Source organism: Hibiscus syriacus, unplaced genomic scaffold (genome assembly GCF_006381635.1).
Source record: "Hibiscus syriacus cultivar Baekdansim isolate YM2019G1 unplaced genomic scaffold, ASM638163v2 tig00112921_pilon, whole genome shotgun sequence".
Taxonomy (NCBI): domain Eukaryota; kingdom Viridiplantae; phylum Streptophyta; class Magnoliopsida; order Malvales; family Malvaceae; genus Hibiscus; species Hibiscus syriacus.
Window position 1 is genome coordinate 879327 of NW_024063419.1, and position 22768 is coordinate 902094.

The window sequence follows — 22768 nt, forward strand, 5'->3', positions numbered from 1 at the left end:
TATGGGCAAATTACATCATTCATCATTTAACTATCTTTTCACTCCTATTTTGGTCCTAAAGTTTAAAACTTTTCAATTTAACTACTCAACTCTTAAATTGCTCATGTTTTAATCAGTCTAATTTTTTTATTACTAATTTTTATGTTATGAATTTTTTTAATTTTTTATTAATATATAATTAAAATAAAAAATTAAATTTGAAAGTAAGGGTGATTAAATTTGGAGTAATTTGAAAGTTAAGTAATTAAATTAAAAAAATCAGTGATCAAAATAGGAGTGAGAAGATAGTTGAATGATGAATGTTGTAATTTACCCATTAAAATATGTCATGTTGTAACAGTTACACTAAGTTTTTAATGGCGAAGTACCAAGACGAAACAAAAAGTAAACGTTAAGTATGATAGACTCGTAAAAATTAGTTTTTTTTTTGTTTTATTTCGGAAGCCTAATTAAATTTGGAGTAAACCACAGGGACCGTCATCAAATTATTCATAAGAATGTTATCGTCATTAAATTTTAAGAATATTATTTTAGTCACTTGATTAATCGTTTTTTTATTATTCCAGTCAAAATGTTGTTAACTTATGATGAATTGATAACGTGATCATTAAATAATTGATACAATAACATATTTAACCATCAATATTTATATTTTTAATTTAACCCATAATTATAAAAATAGACTCCCAACATTTTCATATTTTTTTAAAAATTTGGTTCCTATTATAAGAAAAATAACCATTAATGCCTTTACTTCTTTTCATTTTTATATTTTATTTCATTTTCCAAATCCATAAAATAACTCCAAACCAATTCTTAGCTAATATCAATTTGGTTCGTATTTATAAAAATACCCTAAATAGTTTCATATTTATTTGGTATAACCACCGGTTTCGATCTATTGATCGACTAATCCAGATATGGTAAAAAAACATGTAAAAAAGAACAAGATATAATTAAGAATGCGAAAAGGATGCATGCATATGATGTGTACACCCAAATTTTAGACAATTCAAAGAAGTCTTCTCTAAATAATTGATACAATAACATATTTAACCATCAATATTTATATATTTTATTAATTTAACCCATAATTATAAAAATAGACTCCCAACATTTTCATATTTTTTTAAAAATTTGGTTCCTATTATAAGAAAAATAACCATTAATGCCTTTACTTCTTTTCATTTTTATCTTTTATTTCATTTTCCAAATCCATAAAATAACTCCAAACCAATTCTTAGCTAATATCAATTTGGTTCGTATTTATAAAAATACCCTAAATAGTTTCATATTTATTTGGTATAACCACCGGTTTTGATCTATTGATCGACTAATCTAGATAGGGTAAAAAAACATGTAAAAAAGAACAAGATATAATTAAGAATGCGAAAAGGATGCATGCATATGATGTGTACACCCAAATTTTAGACAATTCAAAGAAGTCTTCTCATTTATGATGCATATTTGAATGAATAAGACGTATAAATTTATGGTTCAAGATGCCTTTTAAGCAACCAAATTTGATGTCACGGAAAAATTGATTTATTTTTAAATGGTGTATAAAAATATATATGAGAGGTGTTAGTTTATGGGGTAGATAATTCTAAAATTAGGGTAGTTTACATCCATATAATTTTTAACTTAATCTAAAATCTTAATTAAATAAATAATAAATAAAATAATCTAAATCAACTAATATTAAAAAGTAATTAATAAAGTAGACTAGATAAATTAGGAGACTAATGTTGCTCCAGGTGGAACTATGAGGTGTCTATAAAGGTCTTAAACTAGCACGGCCCCAAGGGTTTGGAAAGGTTTCCGTCCAAATTGACATCGCCTATGTCTTTAATCTTTTACCGATCATTTCTACTTCCTAGTTCGAGCCATTAAAGTTTTAATCAACAAAGCCTGACGTGTTGATACCGATCTTATTCGACACGACGCCAATAAAGCAGCAAACAAAATCATCAAAGACTATACTCTACATCAGCTAGTCACTAAACTGTTTTCGATATTGCCCGTCTATTTATTTAGTGTTCTCTATAGAGACATTCATACCCCCCCAAGGACGTTTAGTAACAACTTAATGTAATTGGCTTATGCCACCACCCATATTCAAAAAAATTAGGAGACTGATAAAATGATGTTATATGATGTGTTATTATTACACAAGCCCTAGAAATCATTTAGGGCATAAACGAAGGTGTTCTCAGAGTCAATTTGGAGTGGTTTTTTTGACTTAAAATGCATTTTCTGAGTTCTGGTACTAAATGAAATTGATATTATAAAATATCCCTTAGAAATTTGAGTAATTTATAAATAAAACATTGATACTCATTCTTGATTTATCAATATTACTCCTTCACTATTGATACCGCTTTTAGTATCAACGTTGTGAAGTTTGATGAAATTCTACTTCTCTAATTTGGCACCAATACTCTCTCTGAGTATCGATGCCCTATATATTGTATTGATACCCTAAGCTGTTAAAGTTAAATATGTTAAATAATGCACTCAAATCACTACATAAGACTTTAAAGGAGCTACAAGGCTTGAAATGACTAGATCTACCCTATGAAGAATATACCCTAAGTTAAATAAGCTTGGATCAAGCATAAGAATTTGAATAATTTCGATGATGGCTAATGTTCATTTTATGTTTGAGAATTGTATGTCTTAGACTAAGAGTAACTATGATGATTAGTTTGTTGATAATTTGGTAATGTATGACTTTTATGTATTGATTTGTATCTATGAATGGTGATCAGTGAGTCATGTTGAATCCAATATTATTTCTAGTTGCAGTTATCTCTGAGGAAAAATTATCTAGATATTCCATACTATTTGAGCATATATACAAATTTTGTTTGTTTGATATACATTCATTATATATATATAGATACAATCCAATTACATAGAATTATGATCGTTAGATGAGTGAAAATAAACGATTGAAATTAACAATAGAAAATAAAAGATATTCACTGAAAAAAAATAAACAGTTAATCAATTTCTATGAATATGTTACCTTTAATAAGTTAAGATGGTGAGATTTTCTGTTCGAGAGCAAGCTTTGATGTGAGTCTTCGTGTATGATCATTATTAGTCCAATAACCATTGATGAATAAGTTAGATATGATGCATATGTGATGCGTTTATGTTTATGTTTGATTTGTATGTTTAGGTTAATAAATTATATGAAATACAATAAAGTGGACGTGTACCGTTAAATTTTAACATTGACCTTGCAAAGTTCATCGTTCAAATTATTTATGTTTATAGGTTAGTAGATTTACATCAATGTTCAAGGAGCACAGTTGTCGAGATAGTCCCATGTTTTTCAGTCATAGTACAATATTTGACTTACTTTAGAAAACAGATGTATTTATGAGACTGCTGGTATTTGATATATTATTTTTTGTTAGATTATGATTGTTTATGAATAAGTTGATCGTATAAATATATATATTCGAGTTTTTTTTATTAGTTGTGTAAATATATATTTCTCCTCCATTATTTGATTTTATAATTCAAGTAGACAACAATTTTTATTTACATTGTGTAATTGGATTGTATCTATATATCTTCTCAAAACGGTTTATTATTGGTTCGGGAATACTATCAAATAAACTAAAAAAAGTTTATATTTACACAACAGTTTTGGTTCGACAATACTATAAAATGAAAAATAATCTCAAAACGGTTTATTATTGGTTAGGGAATACTATAATTATAAGAAAGCCACCAAACCAAGTTTTTGACCTTTCAGTAATATATATATATATATATATATATAATGGTTGTATGAATGTCAATAGTGACCCAAAGGCTTTAAAGAAACATCAACACCACCTATAATTACAAAGCATTGAAGTGCAAGCAACTTCATTCCTAAATGTTTCAGCAAATCCTGCTACGCAACACAGAATAAAAAGAAAAGCAATCCAGTGCTTACCAACTTCGCCTTTTAACTCAAATTGATTGAAAAGGGAAAAGCAAAGGTGAAATGAACCAAAACCAATAGTGCCTTTATACCTTCTTATCTATCTACACCACCACTGATCCATGTCGTTCGATTTGTGAACTCTAATCCGGTAATATCATAGTCAATAGAGAATATTTTACCTTCAATGATATTTTTCCCTTTTCAACCACCAGCCTTGCACCTGAGACAACCCAGTACCCAGGTAAATCTTGTGGCCCTCTACTCATCTCTGTTGTGTCCACAAACCGCAGGAGTTTTGGAGCTTGGCTGGGCTCTGGAGGGCCCCCGGGGTACAACGCGGAATTCATGTTGACCTCGGTTGGCTGTGGAGCTTGTTTCTGAGCACCTGTGAGGTGAGTGCTGATCAAAGTTGAGATAATCCCAGATTTTTGGCCCAAGCCAGGAGAGCCATCCCACTCGGGCTGCTTGATGGCCTTTGCACCTATTAACTTAGAGAAATGCAACCTTAAGAATAGAGCTTTCTTCAAGCCATAGTCTCCAACTTCAAAGTGAGCACCAGTAACAATAGAGACATCTTCATCACACTCTACAGGTGCTGTGCAGACGTGAGAGAAGTTCTTCCACTGAATCTTCTCATAGTACTTGCGTTCAGACATGGGATCAGAGACACTAGCGCTTGCTCTATCCTCAAGCTGGAATGTCTTTGGCAGTGAGGAAAGATGCTGCAAGTGAATTGCCAAGCAGTTGCCTCTTTTGCCTTCCAAATAAAGTCGAAGGCCAGTTACGGGCTTTTTATCTACATAAACCTGTCAAAGGAACTCAAAACAAAGTAAATGAGCACAACATTAGTTATAATGATAGCTTATTGACAACGTTCAATTTTAAGGATGTTACTGTATTTCTTTCAACAAATTAACAAACATTTTCTTATTTTTCTTCAAAACAACTTTAAGAGTAACAATAATTTTATAGGAAAAGAGAAGATAAAATGTTATTTTCAAGACGGTTTATAGGCACCTTAACAAAACAGAGTATGAAAAGCACAAAAGTGTAACATGAAGATGTAAATTAAGAACTAAGAATTGAAGAGTAACCCCATTTGATATTATTAACCCCAGTTCTACTCCAAAATGAGTTCTACGCATTTAACTGACAACAGGATTGGAGGACATTCTCTTTTAAGACCAAATAACACCATTGGTGAGTCAGAGTATCAAAGGGCGTACAAGGAGTTAAGGATATAATTTTCAGAGACCATCAACATTTAACTATGCTGGTGGATATAGCATATTAACTTAACACAAATATAGCCCGCGATACATCATCTTTGCTTTATAATTTGGTTTACATTTAAGCTCCATCACTAGCCTGAGCTTAATGTGGCAACTAATGCATTAACATGCCACATACACAAGCACTGAAACAAATTGTCACACATGCTTTAGTTTTACCATGCTTAACATTGGGTTCTTATATGGGAAAGGCAGAACAGCAATATAAAAGAATGGGAACATTACCGGTGTTGTGTTAACATAAAGCTTGGGGCCCATGAAGCTAAACTGCAATGATGCACTATTTTGTTGTTTTTTCTGAGGACCAAGGGCAAGCTCACCAAAAACTGGTGCCCACTGCTTTGGAAGCTGAAACTCCAAAAACTGATGTAGTTCATCAATCGAAGGCTTATCTGTATGTAAAAGGGAAAACTATAAATGGATAATGGCTTACAATTCCTCGATCCCAGAAGCAAATTTTGGAAATGCCAACTAAAAGAACATAACTCGTTTATCTTTAATTTCTATTTCTTTGAAAATGAAAAATATCTATCACTTTAGCTTCAGAATATATGTTGAAAGGATTTTGACGTTTATTTAGAGAAGTAGGTATTAGCGGTTTGCTTACTTGTGAAAGTGATTGGTTTCTTACCCACACATGATTTATATTTGAGGATATTTTGAACTTTTACATAACAAAAATTACCATCAGATACCAACAAACCATGTAAAGTGGAACTGGAATACAGATTTGATAATGACACAATTCAAGACACAAAACCTGAAAAATTAAGTTGCATGACAAGGTAAGAATGCTTCAATTAAAACATACAGATGTGATTTTGTCCTTTTCATTTAAACTTGTCCTTCAAGAAATGTAAAAGAAAAAGACGAGGCTTTAAAGCCAAATTTGGCACTATATTATGGGTCAATGTGAATCTGGCCACAATTTAGTTTTAGGACAAAAATGTAACAGAGATGGAAAATTCCTGGGAATTTTACATTACCAGAATATTCCATCTCCAATACTCCATATTCGGAAAGAATCAATTAAAGTATAATCGAAAAGTATAGGGGAAATTTTTTCCATTACGCCAAAATACAAATCAATCTCCAAATATCTTAAATAAGGGAATTTCAAGCTTAAGAAACAAGCCACAAGAAAATCCCAAAACTGAAATTATGAATAAAAGTTGATGCAAAAGGTCGTAACAGCGTACCATGAATTAAACTAGGCTAGATTCCTATTATTGATTGCAAGTATCATGCTTTGAAATTTATCATATAGAAGCCACTTAAAAGCAAATGCTACATGTATCATTCTACATGAATAAAACTGCTTCATACTAATAGATAACTTGTATACTAAAACTAAGCCTGATACAAAATTAAACACACCCACAGCCAGTGTAGGTTTATTTGGATCCTCCACGTAATGTAAAGATTAAGTTTCTTGGAATTCAAGTGATGCAACAAGGTAATTTGCGAAAAAATGAAGTATGCATGCATATGCAATTAAGATATAATAGTAATGAATAAAGGAAGGAAACGGTGTGTGAGAAAATTGCAAATCAGCTTGTCTTAACTAACAAAACACAGAAAATGGTAACACTAAGAAAATTTGTCCAATTTATATTGTTTTTTCAAGGAATAAACAAATGGGAGCCCATGCATCATCAATGGAGAGCGTGATGTGAGCATCCCTTTGACAGGTTAAAAAATATTAGGGATCTGCTAGTGGAAACCCTTCCAAACACGAAAAGAAAAATAAGTTTAGAACTCATTAATTGGGGAGTCATGTTAGGATCTTGCCACAAATCCAGAATCGATCCTATTAACAACCATATGCTTCCAAATCCAAAATTCTTGCCACATTTAAAGTCGAAGTGAAAGTTATGTAACAAAGATTGATGTGGATATTTGATTTAAAGAAGTGAAACTCTATAAAACTGTGGAATTTTCACTCGGCACTAATCACTAAAAAAGCAAATTCACTCTTATACCAGAATTTATTTCACTGTATGGTGCTTTCCCGCAATATGGACCTAATGACAATACTGCGAGTCTGTAACTTCAAAAATAAAGCAACAAAATTGTATATATTGATCATAAGTCTATAGTATCTATCAGAAGTGCCTACTTTTGTGATGCCAAGCAATTACACATACTCTAGATTGAAATTCTAGAAATGCTTGGCCAAGAGGCTTATTGACTACGGACGACGCTTTTAAAAAATGCTGCTTATATGCACAATGGAAAAACTTTTCCTTAAAATGATTTTTATGGCCAAGAAACCCTAGATAAGTCAACTAGAGGTTAGAGAACCAAAAAAGTTCATTATTCATCATCAACAGAATGATTAATTTAGACAATACTCTTCAAGTGAATGATAATGAAACAAATTGTCAACCAGACAATAATCTATGGTTTTTATTTTGTTATGAACTAAAAATATTTGTTTTAAATTTCAATGCATTGTTCATATGGTAACCAAACAGTTATATGAAAAGCAATAGGTAAATAATGAATTAAGTTTTGTACGTACAACGAAGGTATAGATTGATGGCATGGGTGAGAAATCCACTCCCATTAACTCCAGTAAGCAATGATGTGATTGGGATAAAAGACATGGAAATCACATCTGGTTCAGACTGAACGGTTTGACACCATTCACCATGTGATAAATTTGAACTCAACTTGCCTCCTTTCCTTTTGCAGATGAATTTGATATCCTGCAAATGCAAAATGTTTATACAAAGCTCCTAAATGGAAAACTATGTTAGATGATAATAAAGAATTTGAGGTTATTGAGAGGCTACTAAGAGCATTTGTGGCATATACTAAAACAAGTGATGGATAGGGTCATTCACTCCGTAGACAATAAATTCCTAATGCAAACTTATTTTCGGGCATCATACCTCCACTTGAGAATAAGAACTGGTTTGAAGCATGTCCATGGAAGCTAGCCCATGTTCTTTTAAAATCTGGAAGAAAACCATAAGTAATTTTAGTGTATCCATATGTGCATTTGCATCTAATGCAATATAACCAGATCAAGGGGGCTAGTTATTTCAATACGAATTCTGTTTGTAGCAAGCAAATAACTATAGGATCGACATTAAAATGTCTTTGCAAAAGTTTTACTGATTTTTGCCACTATACCCAAAATATCACTGGATATTCTATGATATCTGCCTTCATGCAACTGCCAAGTTTTCATTAATTCTGTTTGTAGCAAGCAAATAACTCTACTGTGTCCAAAAATTTTCTACTGTGAAATTTTCAACTTGAGTGAAGGAGGTGCATTCAAATTTGGATGCTAATATGGGCATTCATTGTTCAACTTTGAAGTAGAATTGAAGTAAAAATTGTCACAGTATGCAGGCTCACAGTAGACAAATGGATTGGGAAGGATTAAATCTATGCCAATCCAAACGGTAATGATTGTTCCCAAAAACACATTTAAAAATATTCCACAATCTTTCTGTCCAAAAATCAATCAAATTGGAAACAAAGTTCACCGTAATTTATTAAAACACAAGAAATCCAGAATTGAGTCATACTATAGTGACAATTTTGATATTGTATTCAATAAATGACCGATAGCTATCCCAACTCCTTGTTTTCAATGTCCTTATATCTTCAATTGTTTCAATATTTGCATCGATTCTTACCTTAATTTTAACTGATTTTTAAGAAGTTATTCAGTACAGTAAATCTTTGTCAGAAAGGAAGTAAGAAACTGCTTGGCTATGAAGGTTATACTTTAGCTACAAAAGTAATTGTTGTAGAGATCAAACTTCAACCACCATAGAATCATAGATAATAATTGAAGGTTATATCTTAGCCCTTAAATCTAGTTTGGATAATCTTGCAGAATATTAGTGAATTGAACTTCTTGGTAACAGGATACCAAGGGAGAAAACAAACGAGATTTGAGCAAAGGACCAAGCCTCTTTAAAATCTCTATGTTTGATTTCTTTATCCTTACTCTATCAAAAGCTACTTAGACTTTTCATTTTTCCAAATGCACATGTGTCTAAAATATATTTGAGTAGCTACTAATCCCAATTCTGATAACCATTGATCTAAAGCATTTGAGCAGTTACTGCACATATTGCACTTGTTTGCTTAGATTAAGCATTAATTTTCAAATTATCTTCATACTTTATCAAGGTTGTGCTTTGTTCGTGATAATCCATTTCACGCATTATTCTAAGGTCAATTATTATGTTCATATTCTAGTTAGTCTGTTATTTGACTACAGAGTGGTTTTTTTACCTGTCTAAAGAACTTGGATATAAGAGATTTATTTGAGTCCAAGGATTTAGTCCAAGAATAGTTTAAAAGTGGTATTAAATAGTTTTCTGGAAACTTTCATCAGTGATGTTATGGTCAGATACTATCAGTTGGTAATTCTACAACCCTAAAAACTAGTGTGATTGTCTCAACTTCAATTTCACATCAATTTTAGAATTTATTTTGGTTCTCTTTTTCTGTTTGTATGTCAGCACTGCTTCACTGAACTTGAGGTAATATCAATAGTTTCTCTATATTTCATTTGACATCAAGTCATTCCAATTTAGAAGAAGTTTAGATGTTGCAAACCTTATCTTTCTGGTTTAATTTATCATAGTTGGTTTTGTGCCGAGTTTCTTCTATAAGCATTTTGTTTGCCAAGTCCTTTAATTTCTGTTGTAGTTCAATTGGTTGGAGACCTGATGAATGCTTTTGTTGCATATATACAACATCTTTTCCACCCATCTTCACACCAACAATAATATGGGTTCCATACATCTCAATAAACCTAAAATGTGACAACAAAATAAAAGGTCAATGGCATTTACAAATTTCATGAATCAAACATGATTTTGTAGCAATACGTTATAATTCAAGGAAAAAAAATAAAGATTCATTGAAGCATTGTATGAAAACTAAACAAACCTTCATATAAGGAAAATTTTCCTCTAATAGAAAGCAATAAGGTGCAATTTATACCAAAGAATTACTTTAAACCTCAATCAACAAATATTATCAATTAATTTAACCTCCACAACAATAAAACTATCATCATCTGATCAAGGAACTCAGAGGTATGTATCAGCTTTACGAGATATGAACCTCCTTAATCAGCTTGACAAATCCAAAAACTTAATAGTTTCTGGAGAATTGTGGATAATGAAATAAGAATAACATTAACAACCAGAAATCCATTTTTAAGAAAGATTTCCCAAAAACTAGAAAGTAAGTATTATCATCAAATTAAGAACTTAATCAGATTGACAACAATTCTTCTATTCTATATTGACCACAAATTAATATCATAATAAGACGAAGAATGGTGGAAGGGATAGCAGATACTGACTTAGCCAAAGCAGAAGGATCCCATGATGAAGGGACAGCTTGTTTGACATGATCACAGAGCATGACCTGGGATTTCTCTAATGCAATATTGTAAAGAGTAATGAAAACGCCATCAAAAGCGAGGGTTTTAGTGTTGGCGGCATCTTTTTGCCATCCTGCCGTGAGCTCGAAAGCAGCATTGAAGTGTCCCGATGGAATTTTACCCGACAGAGACATTTCCTGGTTAAACTGCTCCGACATCTACAAGTAAATTAAGAGAGAAGATTCATCATCCGCAACCCAGAGTAACAAAAATCATAATTCTGATACACACAGGAATCCATTTAAAAAAGAAAAAAAGGCTGATAGGTACCTGCTGGAAAGACAGGATATCAGACGCGAACCTTATCCGCTCCCCCTTATCGCATTTGATATATTTGGGAACATTAGGAACCAAAATCCCACCAGGAATAGCGATGTCCCGGACGTTATCACGGTCGGCGATGGTTATCAAATTTGAAGCCTTTTTGCAGTACTTGAACTTGTGATCGGCGGTGAGATCGTAACCCAATCCAATGGAGTGAATCGCAGCCTCGGCGGCTTTCTTCGCCATCTACTCTCAAACAACAAGTCTTCGTCGGTGTTCATGGTGGCCATATATATAAGTTGAATTGGAGAGGATTGGTCAAATTTGGCACCTTTTCAACGCCGTCTTGATTTTGTTTTGGTGTGTGCGTGTTGGGTGAAAAGTAGTTTGAACAACAGGAAAACTTGGTATAGAGTCAACTGGGTTTGGCGCTGCATGCCAATTCTACATGTCACGAGAGAAATAAGGACGAATCCCATCTAAAAAATAAATTATTCAAATGCTTCTTTTGTGGTGATTTTTGTAATGTTTTTCATTTTACGTATCATCGGTGAAAGTGGGGTTGAAGAGTTTAATCGAATCGAAAAATTTTGAATTATTCGAATTGATAAGTTTTATTTTATAATTAAAATTTGATTTGTAATTTTTTCGAGTCAAGTTGTTCGAATTCTTATTTATCGTTTTACACTTAATAACATTTTAAACTTTTTCATAAATCTTAACATATAAGATTCTCGTAACTTCTTATTAAGCGCTAAAAATAAATTTCTCTTCTCGTTAATTTTTTTACAAATAATTTGATGTAATTACAATATAGTGTCTGTTTAAAATATCTTTTAATCATTAACAACGTACACACACAATGAAGACACCGTTGCTTGAACACAGAACCTTAAGGGAGAACAATACTGAAACTACCTGATGGGTCCAAAAGTCTTTCATATTTAGCCCCTTAGCTTCTCTCGGGATGATTAGTATCATTATCGATTTTATCTTACTTTCTATTAACAAATTGTATAACTTACCCTCTATTGCATGGCCAACCATATCCAAATTTTTAGTTGAATTCGTTTTCTGTGATCCCTTTGAAGTACGTGAGAGAATCTTTGTGGTATAATTACTCCATAACTTGTGAAAGAGAATTTAAGGCAATTATGGGTTCTCAGAATGTTGATGGTGCAACCAAAGACGAAAATGGGTTTTCCCTAAACAATCTTAAAACCTTGCTGGAACCAATCAAAGGCTATTCTGGAACTTCATTTTTAGCTAATTAATTCTTTGAAACCATACAACAGAAATGAAATGCAGAAAAATCCAAAGTTAGCGCACCTTGCAGAGACCAAAAATAAATATATCATCAATTCAGTGATAACTTTTAATAATTTTATTCGATCAATAATATAATGAATAAATATATCATTTAGCCATTGCGATAAGCATATTAATTGTGATACTTTCATCGTTAACTTATATTTAAGTTATATCATATCATGTGTATCTAACGGTACAAGTTTTTTTTTCCTTCTCATAATTTTCTCTCATTGATAAGTCGTTTATCTCTTTTTTTTCTTCTTTTTTCTTTTGTCTTTGTTGATCGGCGACGACGCCAACTTTAATGTTGGTTGCTTACCGTCGATATTCTTTAGTCTTTTATTTTCTTATATTACATCTTTATTTTTATAAATTGTTAAAAAAGCGATCCCATGATAGATTTAGGTCCTTCAGTGACTTTGAAGTCTTATAATACCGAGGTTTACCTTATATAAATTGTTTCTAACATGTAAAGAATTATCATGTTGAGTAGTAGCAGCAGCACTTAATTTCATGAAGGAATGCAACCTTTCTTTCGTTGGAGTATAGATGGGAAGGGAATTGTTTTGAAGTGACAAGTATTAGTCCCCTTCAATTCTGCGTTCTCATTGATTTTCTCAAACAATTGTACTCTCTAAAACTCCTACCATCCTATATGCACTGAATTACCACTTGAAAATAAATCCAAAAATTCAGTCAAACAAGCACTCAATACTCTAAATTCCTATCCTCAATTTGATAAACAAACACTAAATCCTCAAATGGATAAATCTCAAAAAGTGGAATACCTACTGCAATTGGGAAATAAATAGGTTGTCATCTGTCTAGTGATCCTCACGTCATTATCATCATGCGCGTTCTTCATGAGTAGAATATATGCTACATCTACATAAAATCCTTTCTTCTTCAAGGGCTATCAAAATCAAATTACCTTCAGGAATTCCATTCTAGGCTTTTTAAGTTCAATGAACGCAATATATAGACCCTTCTATTTACTACTAAGGTCCCTTGTGAAGCCCTGCACCTAATGAATAGGTTTCATGACCAACATTCTTGGTGAAATCATTTCCATCATTCTAGTCTGATGCCTTAATTTTTACATAATCACTCTTACCAGCAATTTCATAATGGGATTCATCAACATCAAAATCTATGAAGAAAATATTAGTTTATGTCCATTTTGTTCTTGTACTATGTACCAAAGTACTTTTTGTGAATTCACCCTACTGGAGCCCCCTGGTCTTCTTTTGTTCAAACAAAAAAACTTGGGCAATCATTTATTAGGTGCAGGGCTTCACAAGGAACCTTGTTCAAACAACTTAATCTTGGGCAATCATTTTGCTACGCTTGAAAATTCCATCATATAAATACAAGCGAGTCAACCTTATATCACAGCTACTCTTACAAGAACTCACCCAATGAAAGTATATTCCATGCGCATGGCCCTTTCTTCTGGACTTTAACTGGTCGAAAAAGTCACCTACCATCTGTGAAATGAGTATACACATAGATTGAGGAAAAGACGAATGGAAAATTATATGTAAAAATGGTTGACGCTATCTATAAAGAGATCTTTGGCTGTGAATAAAGCAGGATGATCCAAAATAAAAGGGTAGATCTCACCTCTGCAAGGGGTAGCTCATAGATGATGGATGCTCTATTCTCAGTGATATATTTCATCTCTTTGAACTCACCTCTTCTGTCTTGAGCCAATTCCATCAATGAACTAATATAGTCCTTCGGTGTAAAAATCTCAATCTGTACATGTTACATGATAAAGAATAGCATATAAATTTACAAGTTTCAGAGAAACTCATTTAAAGTAATTAAGTAATAAATAACTCAAGACAAAATAAATAACCTTATCAACTGGTTCCTCAATCGACCTCCGTTGTCCAGGTTCAGGAAGTAAAGATGGATTTGAGCACTCAACCTTCAATAATATTCATATTTGAAAAGTAATAGTATGAGACGAAACATGCTATATTTTAGCAAATTCCTTGTACAGGACAAACCAACTTATCAGTCAAAATAATAATAAGCTTCCCATTAGCAGAATATTAACAATAGATATTTCTCCACTCCCGAATACCGTGAAAATCATCTAGCAACACCGTGACATCCGATAAAGTTGTTGCCTACAAAAAAAGTGATGTCATGGTACTAGAAACAATAATTCAAACAAAGTTAACATGGTCCTAGTGGTTACAAGCTTGCAAAAGAAATTCATGAAGAAAGAAAATGTCAAGAAACTAAAATGCCACTAGTTTTACTGAAACTATTTTTCGTTTTTATGGTGTGATCAAAACTTTATGATTGTGTTTAGAAAGACAGAAGTTCAACTCAAGCAGTCAAGCTAGTTCACGATGAAACCAAAGAATCCTCCTAAACTAGCGTCCTGCTACTGTTTTAGCATGAACAAAGGAAACAACATAGAAATATTGGTACCTCTAAAACTCAAATGATGATGAATAATTTTTCCACATAGAGAACATTAAGGGAATTTCTAAAGATCTATTCTGAAATAATAATTTCCTAAATGCATCCTAGAAAAATTCCCATATCTTCCATAAAACACATGAACCTTTTTCATTAAAAATATCAACCTGCCTCATTCAAAAGTTCCATGTGGGCATAGTCTGATGCCAAATACTCAAGTTTTCCTTTTTCAGTGAGGGGGATGGGGTGCACTGACACACACACAGAGCATCTTCAGAAATCATAAGATATTAGGTTTCATCTCCATACTAGTTCAAATATTGTATTTTTCTTCTTCTTTGTTTCTTTTTTCAAGCAGAGAAATCATTCCCTTCAAATGTAAAACAACAAAGAAAAAGGGAAATCAACATGACAATGGAAATTGGTTACAATTGTTTTCTCAAAATCCCAAAGCTTCTTCTTGATGCAAAGACATAATCAACTATTAAAAAGTATCTTCTTGCAACATTCTTGAAATATAATATAAATAAAAAGTGCGAAGGGTTGAGAAGAAATTATTGTTTCATTATTAACACAGTTCACTCTGTACACGACACTTGGAGCAATGGTTATTAGGCTTAGATTATACTCCCTTTCAAGTCTTTCCTGTAAAACTATAAATTGTTAGAGCCTACACTGAATTTCAAAAATTCTCAAGAATTTCAACTTGTAGTAAGAAGCGACAACAAGGCACATTTCAGGGGCAAAAAGGTCATGCCTGAACAATTTCCATGTGTCGAAGACCCAAGAAGCCACATCTAAAGCCAAAACCCATAGCACTTGAGGTCTCAGGCTCAAACTGTAAATTTAAGACCAAAACAATAACAGAAACATTATCACACTGAGTAATTTCAACAGGAAATCTATCAATACTAACATATACGGTAAGATATCTGAAATCCCATCAGCTTTGCTAGAGATGATACCATATTTTGCAAATATGATCATTTTTATGCACATCTTATTAATTAATTTTGTTCAGATTTAATGAAAAAATTATCACTAAAGAAAAGAAATTTGTGAAGTTTAAAAGAATAAGAATGGATAAAATAATTAAGTCTATGCATGAGAAAATAGCAAATTATTACTAGCAATACAAGCACCATGTTTTGGATCTTATAGTGATTGAATTTTTATTTCTTAACTATTTTTATTTAATAAAATTAGTAGTATAGTTGTATATTTTTTTGATAAAAATATGGGAGGCCTCATTAAAAAACCCCTTCATAACCTTCAAACTACATCTGTAGCTTGACGGATATTTTTTTTTATAGAAAAGAAAGTCTCGTTAAAAATTCCCTTCATAACCGCCAATCTACAAAGGTAGCTCAGTGGACATTGGAAGGAGGAAAAGAGTGTCATAAATTTTATTACTAAAAAACTAGATACAACAAAAGTACATTAGACCAATTACTTTCAAACATCTCCTACGACCAAACAAAAAAAACCCAGTACATGAAAAGAGTGCTTAATTTTTTTTAATGAAAACCTATAACAAAACAAGTACAATACAAACAATACCCACCAAAATACATAACCCGACCAAAAACATAAAACACACACTACAACAACCTCCATAAAACCTAGAACTAAACATAAATACCTCGACCTACAATACAGTTTCACCCTACTCCAGCCTTAGCTAACTCATATGCCTCTCAATTGGCAAATCTCAAAATATGCCTAACTATAACTTCCTGTTCAACCACAATTATGGCAATGTCTTTCACCAATGACTCGAACAGTGGAGTGCAACGACCCTAATTTTTAATCCACTCCAAAGCAGTAGAACAATCTGATTCAAGAATAAGCCTCCCCCTTGAATCACAATCGATCTCCACAAATAATAGCATACCCCTTTTAATTGCCAATAATTCAGCTAGGATAGGAGGCCTGAAACCAACACTCTTTGAGAATGAACCAAACATCACACCATCACTATCCCTTAGCAAGCCACCAATGCATCCTCTTGACCACCCCTTTACCATAGCACCATCTACATTTAGTTTGAAGAAGCCCAAAGGAGGAGGAACACAACGCTCCAAGGAAGAACTACCCTTCTTAGTACTCACGACAAAATCTGTTACTTTTGGATCGCCAACAAGAGAATCAAAAGGAATAACCATATCCGGAAATCTAGCTATAAACCAGGCTGTAATCCTATACCTTACCAGGAAAAATAACAACGTTAAGTCCAACTTGCATTTTTAAAAAATAATCTCATTCCTATACTTCCAAACTGACCACATTACTGCCCTAGGAATGAAAGTCCAAATAGTGGATTACGAAACTAAATCTGTCCAACCAGAGATCAAAATAGTCGGACTCTCCAAAACAACAAATGAAACGTTTCAAAGATGCATGAATCTAGACCATAAGGCCCAAACCACCTCACAATGCACAAAAAAGTGAGGAACATACTCCAAGAACTTGCCACACAACAGACAAAGTGTATCCTCAATCCCTACGACTCCATGTTTTAGCAACTCCTCTTTCACCACCAATCTTTGATGAACAATCTGCCAGACGAACGTTTCTACTCGAAGCGGGGCTATCGTTAACCATATGTGTCTGTCCCAAATAAAATTAATACCCGACATCTTAAAAAATTTCCTAATACATGACTTTGCTGAAAAATATCCCTCCTCAAGTATAGTTGTATACTTGTAACTAATTAAGTATAACTTCTCATATATTATCTTTAAAAACTTTTAGACACATTACATATACAAATATATGAAAAAATAAACATATAAAAAATTACATAAAATTTAAGAACAAAAATATATTTTGAAAAATTATCACTATTTAGATACTTTTAACTTTCTAAAATATCTCTTAGATATATTTCCAAAACTAATCACCATGTCATTCTTTATAAGTTATTAAAAAGATCTCTTTTGTTCACCACCCAATTACCTATGCATAAATTACTTTTTCTTATATGATTATCTTAGATGGAAAAAATACTTAACACAAGAGAGAATGAGTGATAGAGGTAGGAAGGGAGAGAGAGAGAATTTGAAAGGTCCTTTTTCCTCTGGGAGGAATGGATAATTTTCGTCGACAATCTAAGCAAGAGGGTCTCAAGACGAACATTAAGGGAACTTTTCAATCACCATGGTCCAGTTGTGAGGGTCTTCATATTGAGTGTAACAAACAAACCAAAATAAAAAACCTCCATGTTCGTCTTTGTCCAGTTTTCCAACGGGGTAATACAAAATATTAATAGAACATGGATTGATGGGAAAAAAGTCTTAGTGGGGCTTGTAAAATACCAGAATTCTCAAAAAATAGCAGCTGATGTAGGCAGGACCCATGTGGAAGCTAACAAGTCAAACAAAGATGAAAAAAGAAAATTCAATGAGGAAGTTGATCCTTTGAGAAGTTTAGGGATGACAAAACATACAAGGAAGCATTGACCTTGGATAGAAGGTCACGAAGTGAACCAGAAACATGGGTGAATAGGGAATGTATTGTGCAAGCTGCAAAACAAATGAGGAACGTCTGGGAGATGCATATTCCTACGGAGGAATCGAGTTGGATGAAACGTTCTTTAACAAGGATTATCAAATATTCTCTCGACCTGGACTTGGTGCAAAAGGCTCTGGCCAATGAAGATTTGAAGTAAAAATCACTAGTTGGGGTTATGTATGGAATTATTGTATCATTATGTTCAAGATAGTTGAAGAGCTATCAGTAGCTTGGACAAATAAGCAAGAAGAGTTATATTTTTTTATTTGACTGGTTGGCTCCTCTTTTGAATGATGAGGGTGTACCAATGGGGTTTTGTTTGATCGAGTTATACAGAATCCCACCTCTATGCTGGAACGAGTCATTCCTGGAGAGGCTTACTGGAAAGTGGGGGAAGGTTATCTGCATTCGAGAGGAGACAAGGAATAGAGAGGATTACTCGGCGGTGAAATTGCTGGTGTGGGTGGTGAGTCCTTTTGACGTCCCGAAAACGATTAATGTAGGGTTATATGGTAGATCTTTTAAGGTGAAGATTAAGATGGGATCGATATTCAAAAAATAGGTCGATCCTATCGGGAAGGAATCGAAAAGAGCTTCAAAAGGTTGGTACAGTGAGGATGCTTCGTTGGATGAAGACAGGGGTGGTCGACCTGCACTGGCGACAACTGAAATTGAGCAATCAACCTAGGAGGCACGACTAAAGGTGGATACGAGGTTTGAACAAGGTGAAACGGTTAGATTGGAAGGAGATCGTGGGGAACAATCACTGATGCAAAATATAGATAGGGAATATACTAATAATAGGGTGTCAGACCTCCTCAGTAATGAGAGAAATCCCATAGGGGATTATGTGGGTCTCAGTTTAAGGAATGCGGTGAATCTAGATTCTATACCTATAGCCTAATCTAATGATTATTGGGAGCACAATTCATCAATTTAGAGATTTAAACTCGCTGGGCCTGTAGTTAACATAGCGTGTTGTGGGTTTGGCAAATAAAATGAGGTATGGGTCTTGTCTCGAACATATGTGGAATAAGTCAACTCTGAAGGAGCTACACGTGAAAGAGAAGTTGTTACAGAAGGACTTCCAGTAATGGAGTCGTTAAAAAATGAATGATGTATGAGAACCAGGAAATTCACTTAAGGGGTATCTTGCGATGGAGTCCGTCGCATCATTTTTCTATTCGATTATCCATAAAGAGCGTTGATAACTCCGTAAAAGGCCATATTTTGGGACCTTTAATTTAAGTTATTGAATGTCTAAAGGCTCATTTAGAACCATGTAGTGGCATTTAGAAGTATTTAGTTGCATGTGGTGGATTTCTGTTTGCCGAGGCATTTTATTTTTACAGTGGTACTGCTTTATGGGAAAGGTACTTGTCTGATGATGTGCAAGTATTGAGAGCAAGGAAAAGAGGAGAGAAAATGTCGTGACATAAGGAGATTGTTGAGCAAAATGAATTTGCTAAGTTCAACCGGCATTTCGAAAGTGCTTAAAGTGCGAGAAGATATTTTTTAAGACAGCTGTATCCAACTGTCCGAGAGCTCTTCCCGAGAAATCCACCTCGAAGATAGGCCTGGAGGGATCAGCGCTGCAACCGCCAGTTCTGCTGATGACGCCGCCTAACCCTGTAGATCCTGTCTGTCCTTGGACGCCTGCAACGGGATTATGTCGGTCACTCATGCTAGCTACCTAGGCTGTATCATCACCTGTCTTGCCCAACTCCCAAGCAAAGTTAACCATGGTTTGGGAAAGTCAACTCTTAGTTCAATGGTTAATTTTCCCCTATAAATAGAGGATGAAGCCACATTGTTAGAGACTTTAGTTCCATATAGATTTGAGCTTAAAACGTTAGAGAGATAAAGTCTCATCTTTCTCCGTCAATCCTACTTGTCGTGGCATTTCTCCTTGACAAGCCTGAGGGAGTGACGTTCTGAGCATCCGAGAGGAGCCAGTCCGCTGGGAGCAGTTCTTGGTGGCCGAGATGAGCATTGGGCAGTGCACGTCGAAGGCTTTCTCTCCTCCCATTTGTTCTTTGTTTTCATATTTTGTTATTGGGTTGTAAGGAACGAATGAAACTTGTCTTGAACTTGTTTATTTCGAACCCCACCATGAACTAATCTTATTTGGTGGGAGTTCGCTTGGATGTCTAAGTTTTATTTTCAATGAATGGTTATTTTATTATGATTTAATATGTTTTGTTTATGAAACTTAATGCTTTGAGGTTGTAGGAGCTACGAGAGTAGCCTTTCCTTAGAAGGTGCTTAGGGTTCGAGAGAATGCCTAGGTACTTTATCTTTAGTCTTCGAGAGAAGCTAGGGAGGAATTACATAAACAATGGGTACTAGGTAGTAACTAGGCCTAATCCACCTTAGAGATAAGGATAGAATTTCATTCGACTAAAAGGAGTAGAGCATAACTGATAGGTTAGATGTTAATGCTGCTGCAAAAAGGTATTGCCGAGACATATCCTGTTGTCAGAACTAATAAGATCACTGCAGGGGTTTACGCCAATCGGATTTGCCAGGGCATTTTTAATATGTCGAGTCCCTTACTAGAGATAGCTTAGGGCAATTTAGTAGACTCTGTCGGGTAGGTTAATCATAGAGGAAATACCATTCAGAGAAATAAACTTAGATTTTCCTAGTGACTCCCATCACTCATTCCCATTACTGCTTGTCGTGTGAGAACACTAAAGTCCTATAAATTAAATCCAGTATTTACATTTTATTTTTCCTTGACATTTTCATCTGCTTGCATGTTTCACAATTTAATTTGCCACGACATATCCATTTTCTACCATACTGCCATTATCCTATTTCCACATCAATCATTTCATTTTGCCACAGCATTATCATTTGTACGTACCATCACTCACTTTACTTAGGTGACAAAGTAAAGTGTCTTGACAAACCTATTTGATTTCCCCAATTCTCTGTGGAGACGACACTATACTTATCACTTTATTACTTGTTCGATTATGTATACTTGCACACATATTCGCACCCATATTTAGTACTCACAAAGAGCAGACAAGTTTTTGGCGCCGTTGCCGGGGAGTCGGCAACTGGAAGTTAAATTGACTTGTCATAGCATTTTTTTACTTGTTTATATTTTCTTTTTAGTTAGCTTTACTTTTTACTTTCCTTAATTTTTCTTCATTTATTTTTTTAGGTACATGACCCGAAGCAACTCTGAAGAGCCATTAGAACCGATTGATCCTGAAATTGAAAGGCTTTTTAGGCAAAGAAGACGTGCTCAACGTGTAAACATGTACCAAATCAGAAATCAAGGTATTGGTCATGAGGAGGATCAGAATGCCAGGGCAAATTTAAATGCTGGAAATGCAGCCAGACCTTGTGTAATTTATGATCACTTAAATCCGATCTTATAGGATTTAAATCCTGGAATTGTGGCCCCATATATTCAGGTAACTCACTTTGAGCTCAAACCTGTCATGTTCAATACGCTGAACTTCATAGGCCAGTTTGGGGGCATGCTAAATGAAGATGCCATGCAGCATATTCGTAACTTCTTAGAGGTGTACGATTCTTTCTGCCAACAAAAGGTGCACGAAGATGTTCTGAAATTAAAGTTATTTTCGTACTCCCTGCGTGACCGAGCAAGGGCATGGTTGAGTGGCGTTCCAGCGGGTTCAATGGAGTCATGGACAGATCTGTGCAAAAGATATTTGATGCGGTATAATCCTCCGAATATGAACACCCAATTAAGGAACGATATTGCTTTCTTCCGTCAAGCTGATGACGAGTCGATGTAAGAATATTGGGATCGATACAAGGTATTTCTCCGCAAGTGTTCAAACCACGATTTTCAAGATTGGACACAAGTGATGATGTTCTACAATGGAGTTAACGCGCCCATGAGGATGATGCTAGATGCATCGACAAATGGGACGCTGCTTGACAAATCACCAGCAGAGGCATTTGACATTCTGGATAAGATTGCCACTAATGATTATCAGTTTCCATCCACACGGCTTAGAGCTGGGCGCAAGTCACACGGAGCTTTCGAGTTAGATTATAAAGATAATGTGTCCACCCAACTTGCTACTATCACCAACATGTTGAAAAAATTGCAAAGGACAAGTGAGGTGAGAGAAGTAAAGGCAACCCATTCAGCTTGTCTATTATGCCATGACAATCACAATGAGAGTGACTGCCAATCAAGAATCCGTAAACTTTGTGGGCAATTTTAATCGAGGCAACAATAACCCCTATTCTAACACGTATAATATTGGATGGCGCCAGCATCCAAACTTTTCATGGGGAAATCAAGGATCCAACAATACCCATCAACCAGCTCGACAGCAGAATTACAATGACTCCCAGGGTTATCAATCGAATATGCCATTGCATAATTCTAACAAGGGAGGGCCATCTTCATCAAGTACCAGTTCTTTGGAGGCCACAATGAAAGAGTTTATTGCAACAACAAAAACAATGCTACAAGACCATGCGACCTCCATCAAAAATCAAAGGGCCCTGCTTCAGAGCCATTGTTCGTCTGAGGGTACTCGAGAGTCAAGTTGATCAAATTGCCGCAGCATTACAAGA

General features: G+C 34.2%; 1 protein-coding gene and 2 long non-coding RNA genes across 4 annotated transcripts; 1 reads left to right on the plus strand and 2 right to left on the minus strand.

Annotated features, from left to right (window-relative positions):
- Nucleotides 1–3798: 3798 nt before the first annotated feature.
- Nucleotides 3799–22393, plus strand: LOC120184538. The gene is made up of 3 exons (XR_005522035.1): nt 3799–3950; nt 14593–14600; nt 22383–22393. It is a non-coding gene; the product is annotated as an uncharacterized LOC120184538 (long non-coding RNA).
- Nucleotides 4090–11276, minus strand: LOC120184535 (MACPF domain-containing protein At4g24290-like). Of its 2 annotated transcripts, none has more exons than XM_039188968.1 (7): nt 10937–11276; nt 10586–10824; nt 9829–10027; nt 8139–8204; nt 7766–7952; nt 5467–5633; nt 4090–4755 (listed from the first exon to the last, which is right to left on the minus strand). In XM_039188968.1, exons 1-7 carry the CDS (start codon nt 11174–11176, stop codon nt 4090–4092), a joined length of 1764 nt encoding a protein of 587 aa, XP_039044899.1. In that variant the 5' UTR covers nt 11177–11276. The 2 variants fall into 2 exon arrangements, with proteins under 2 accessions (XP_039044899.1, XP_039044900.1); XM_039188969.1 differs by having other exon boundaries at nt 10968–11108.
- On the minus strand, nt 13677–14142 carry LOC120184537. Its single transcript, XR_005522034.1, has 3 exons — nt 14103–14142; nt 13865–13999; nt 13677–13728 (listed from the first exon to the last, which is right to left on the minus strand). It is a non-coding gene; the product is annotated as an uncharacterized LOC120184537 (long non-coding RNA).
- Nucleotides 22394–22768: the final 375 nt, after the last annotated feature.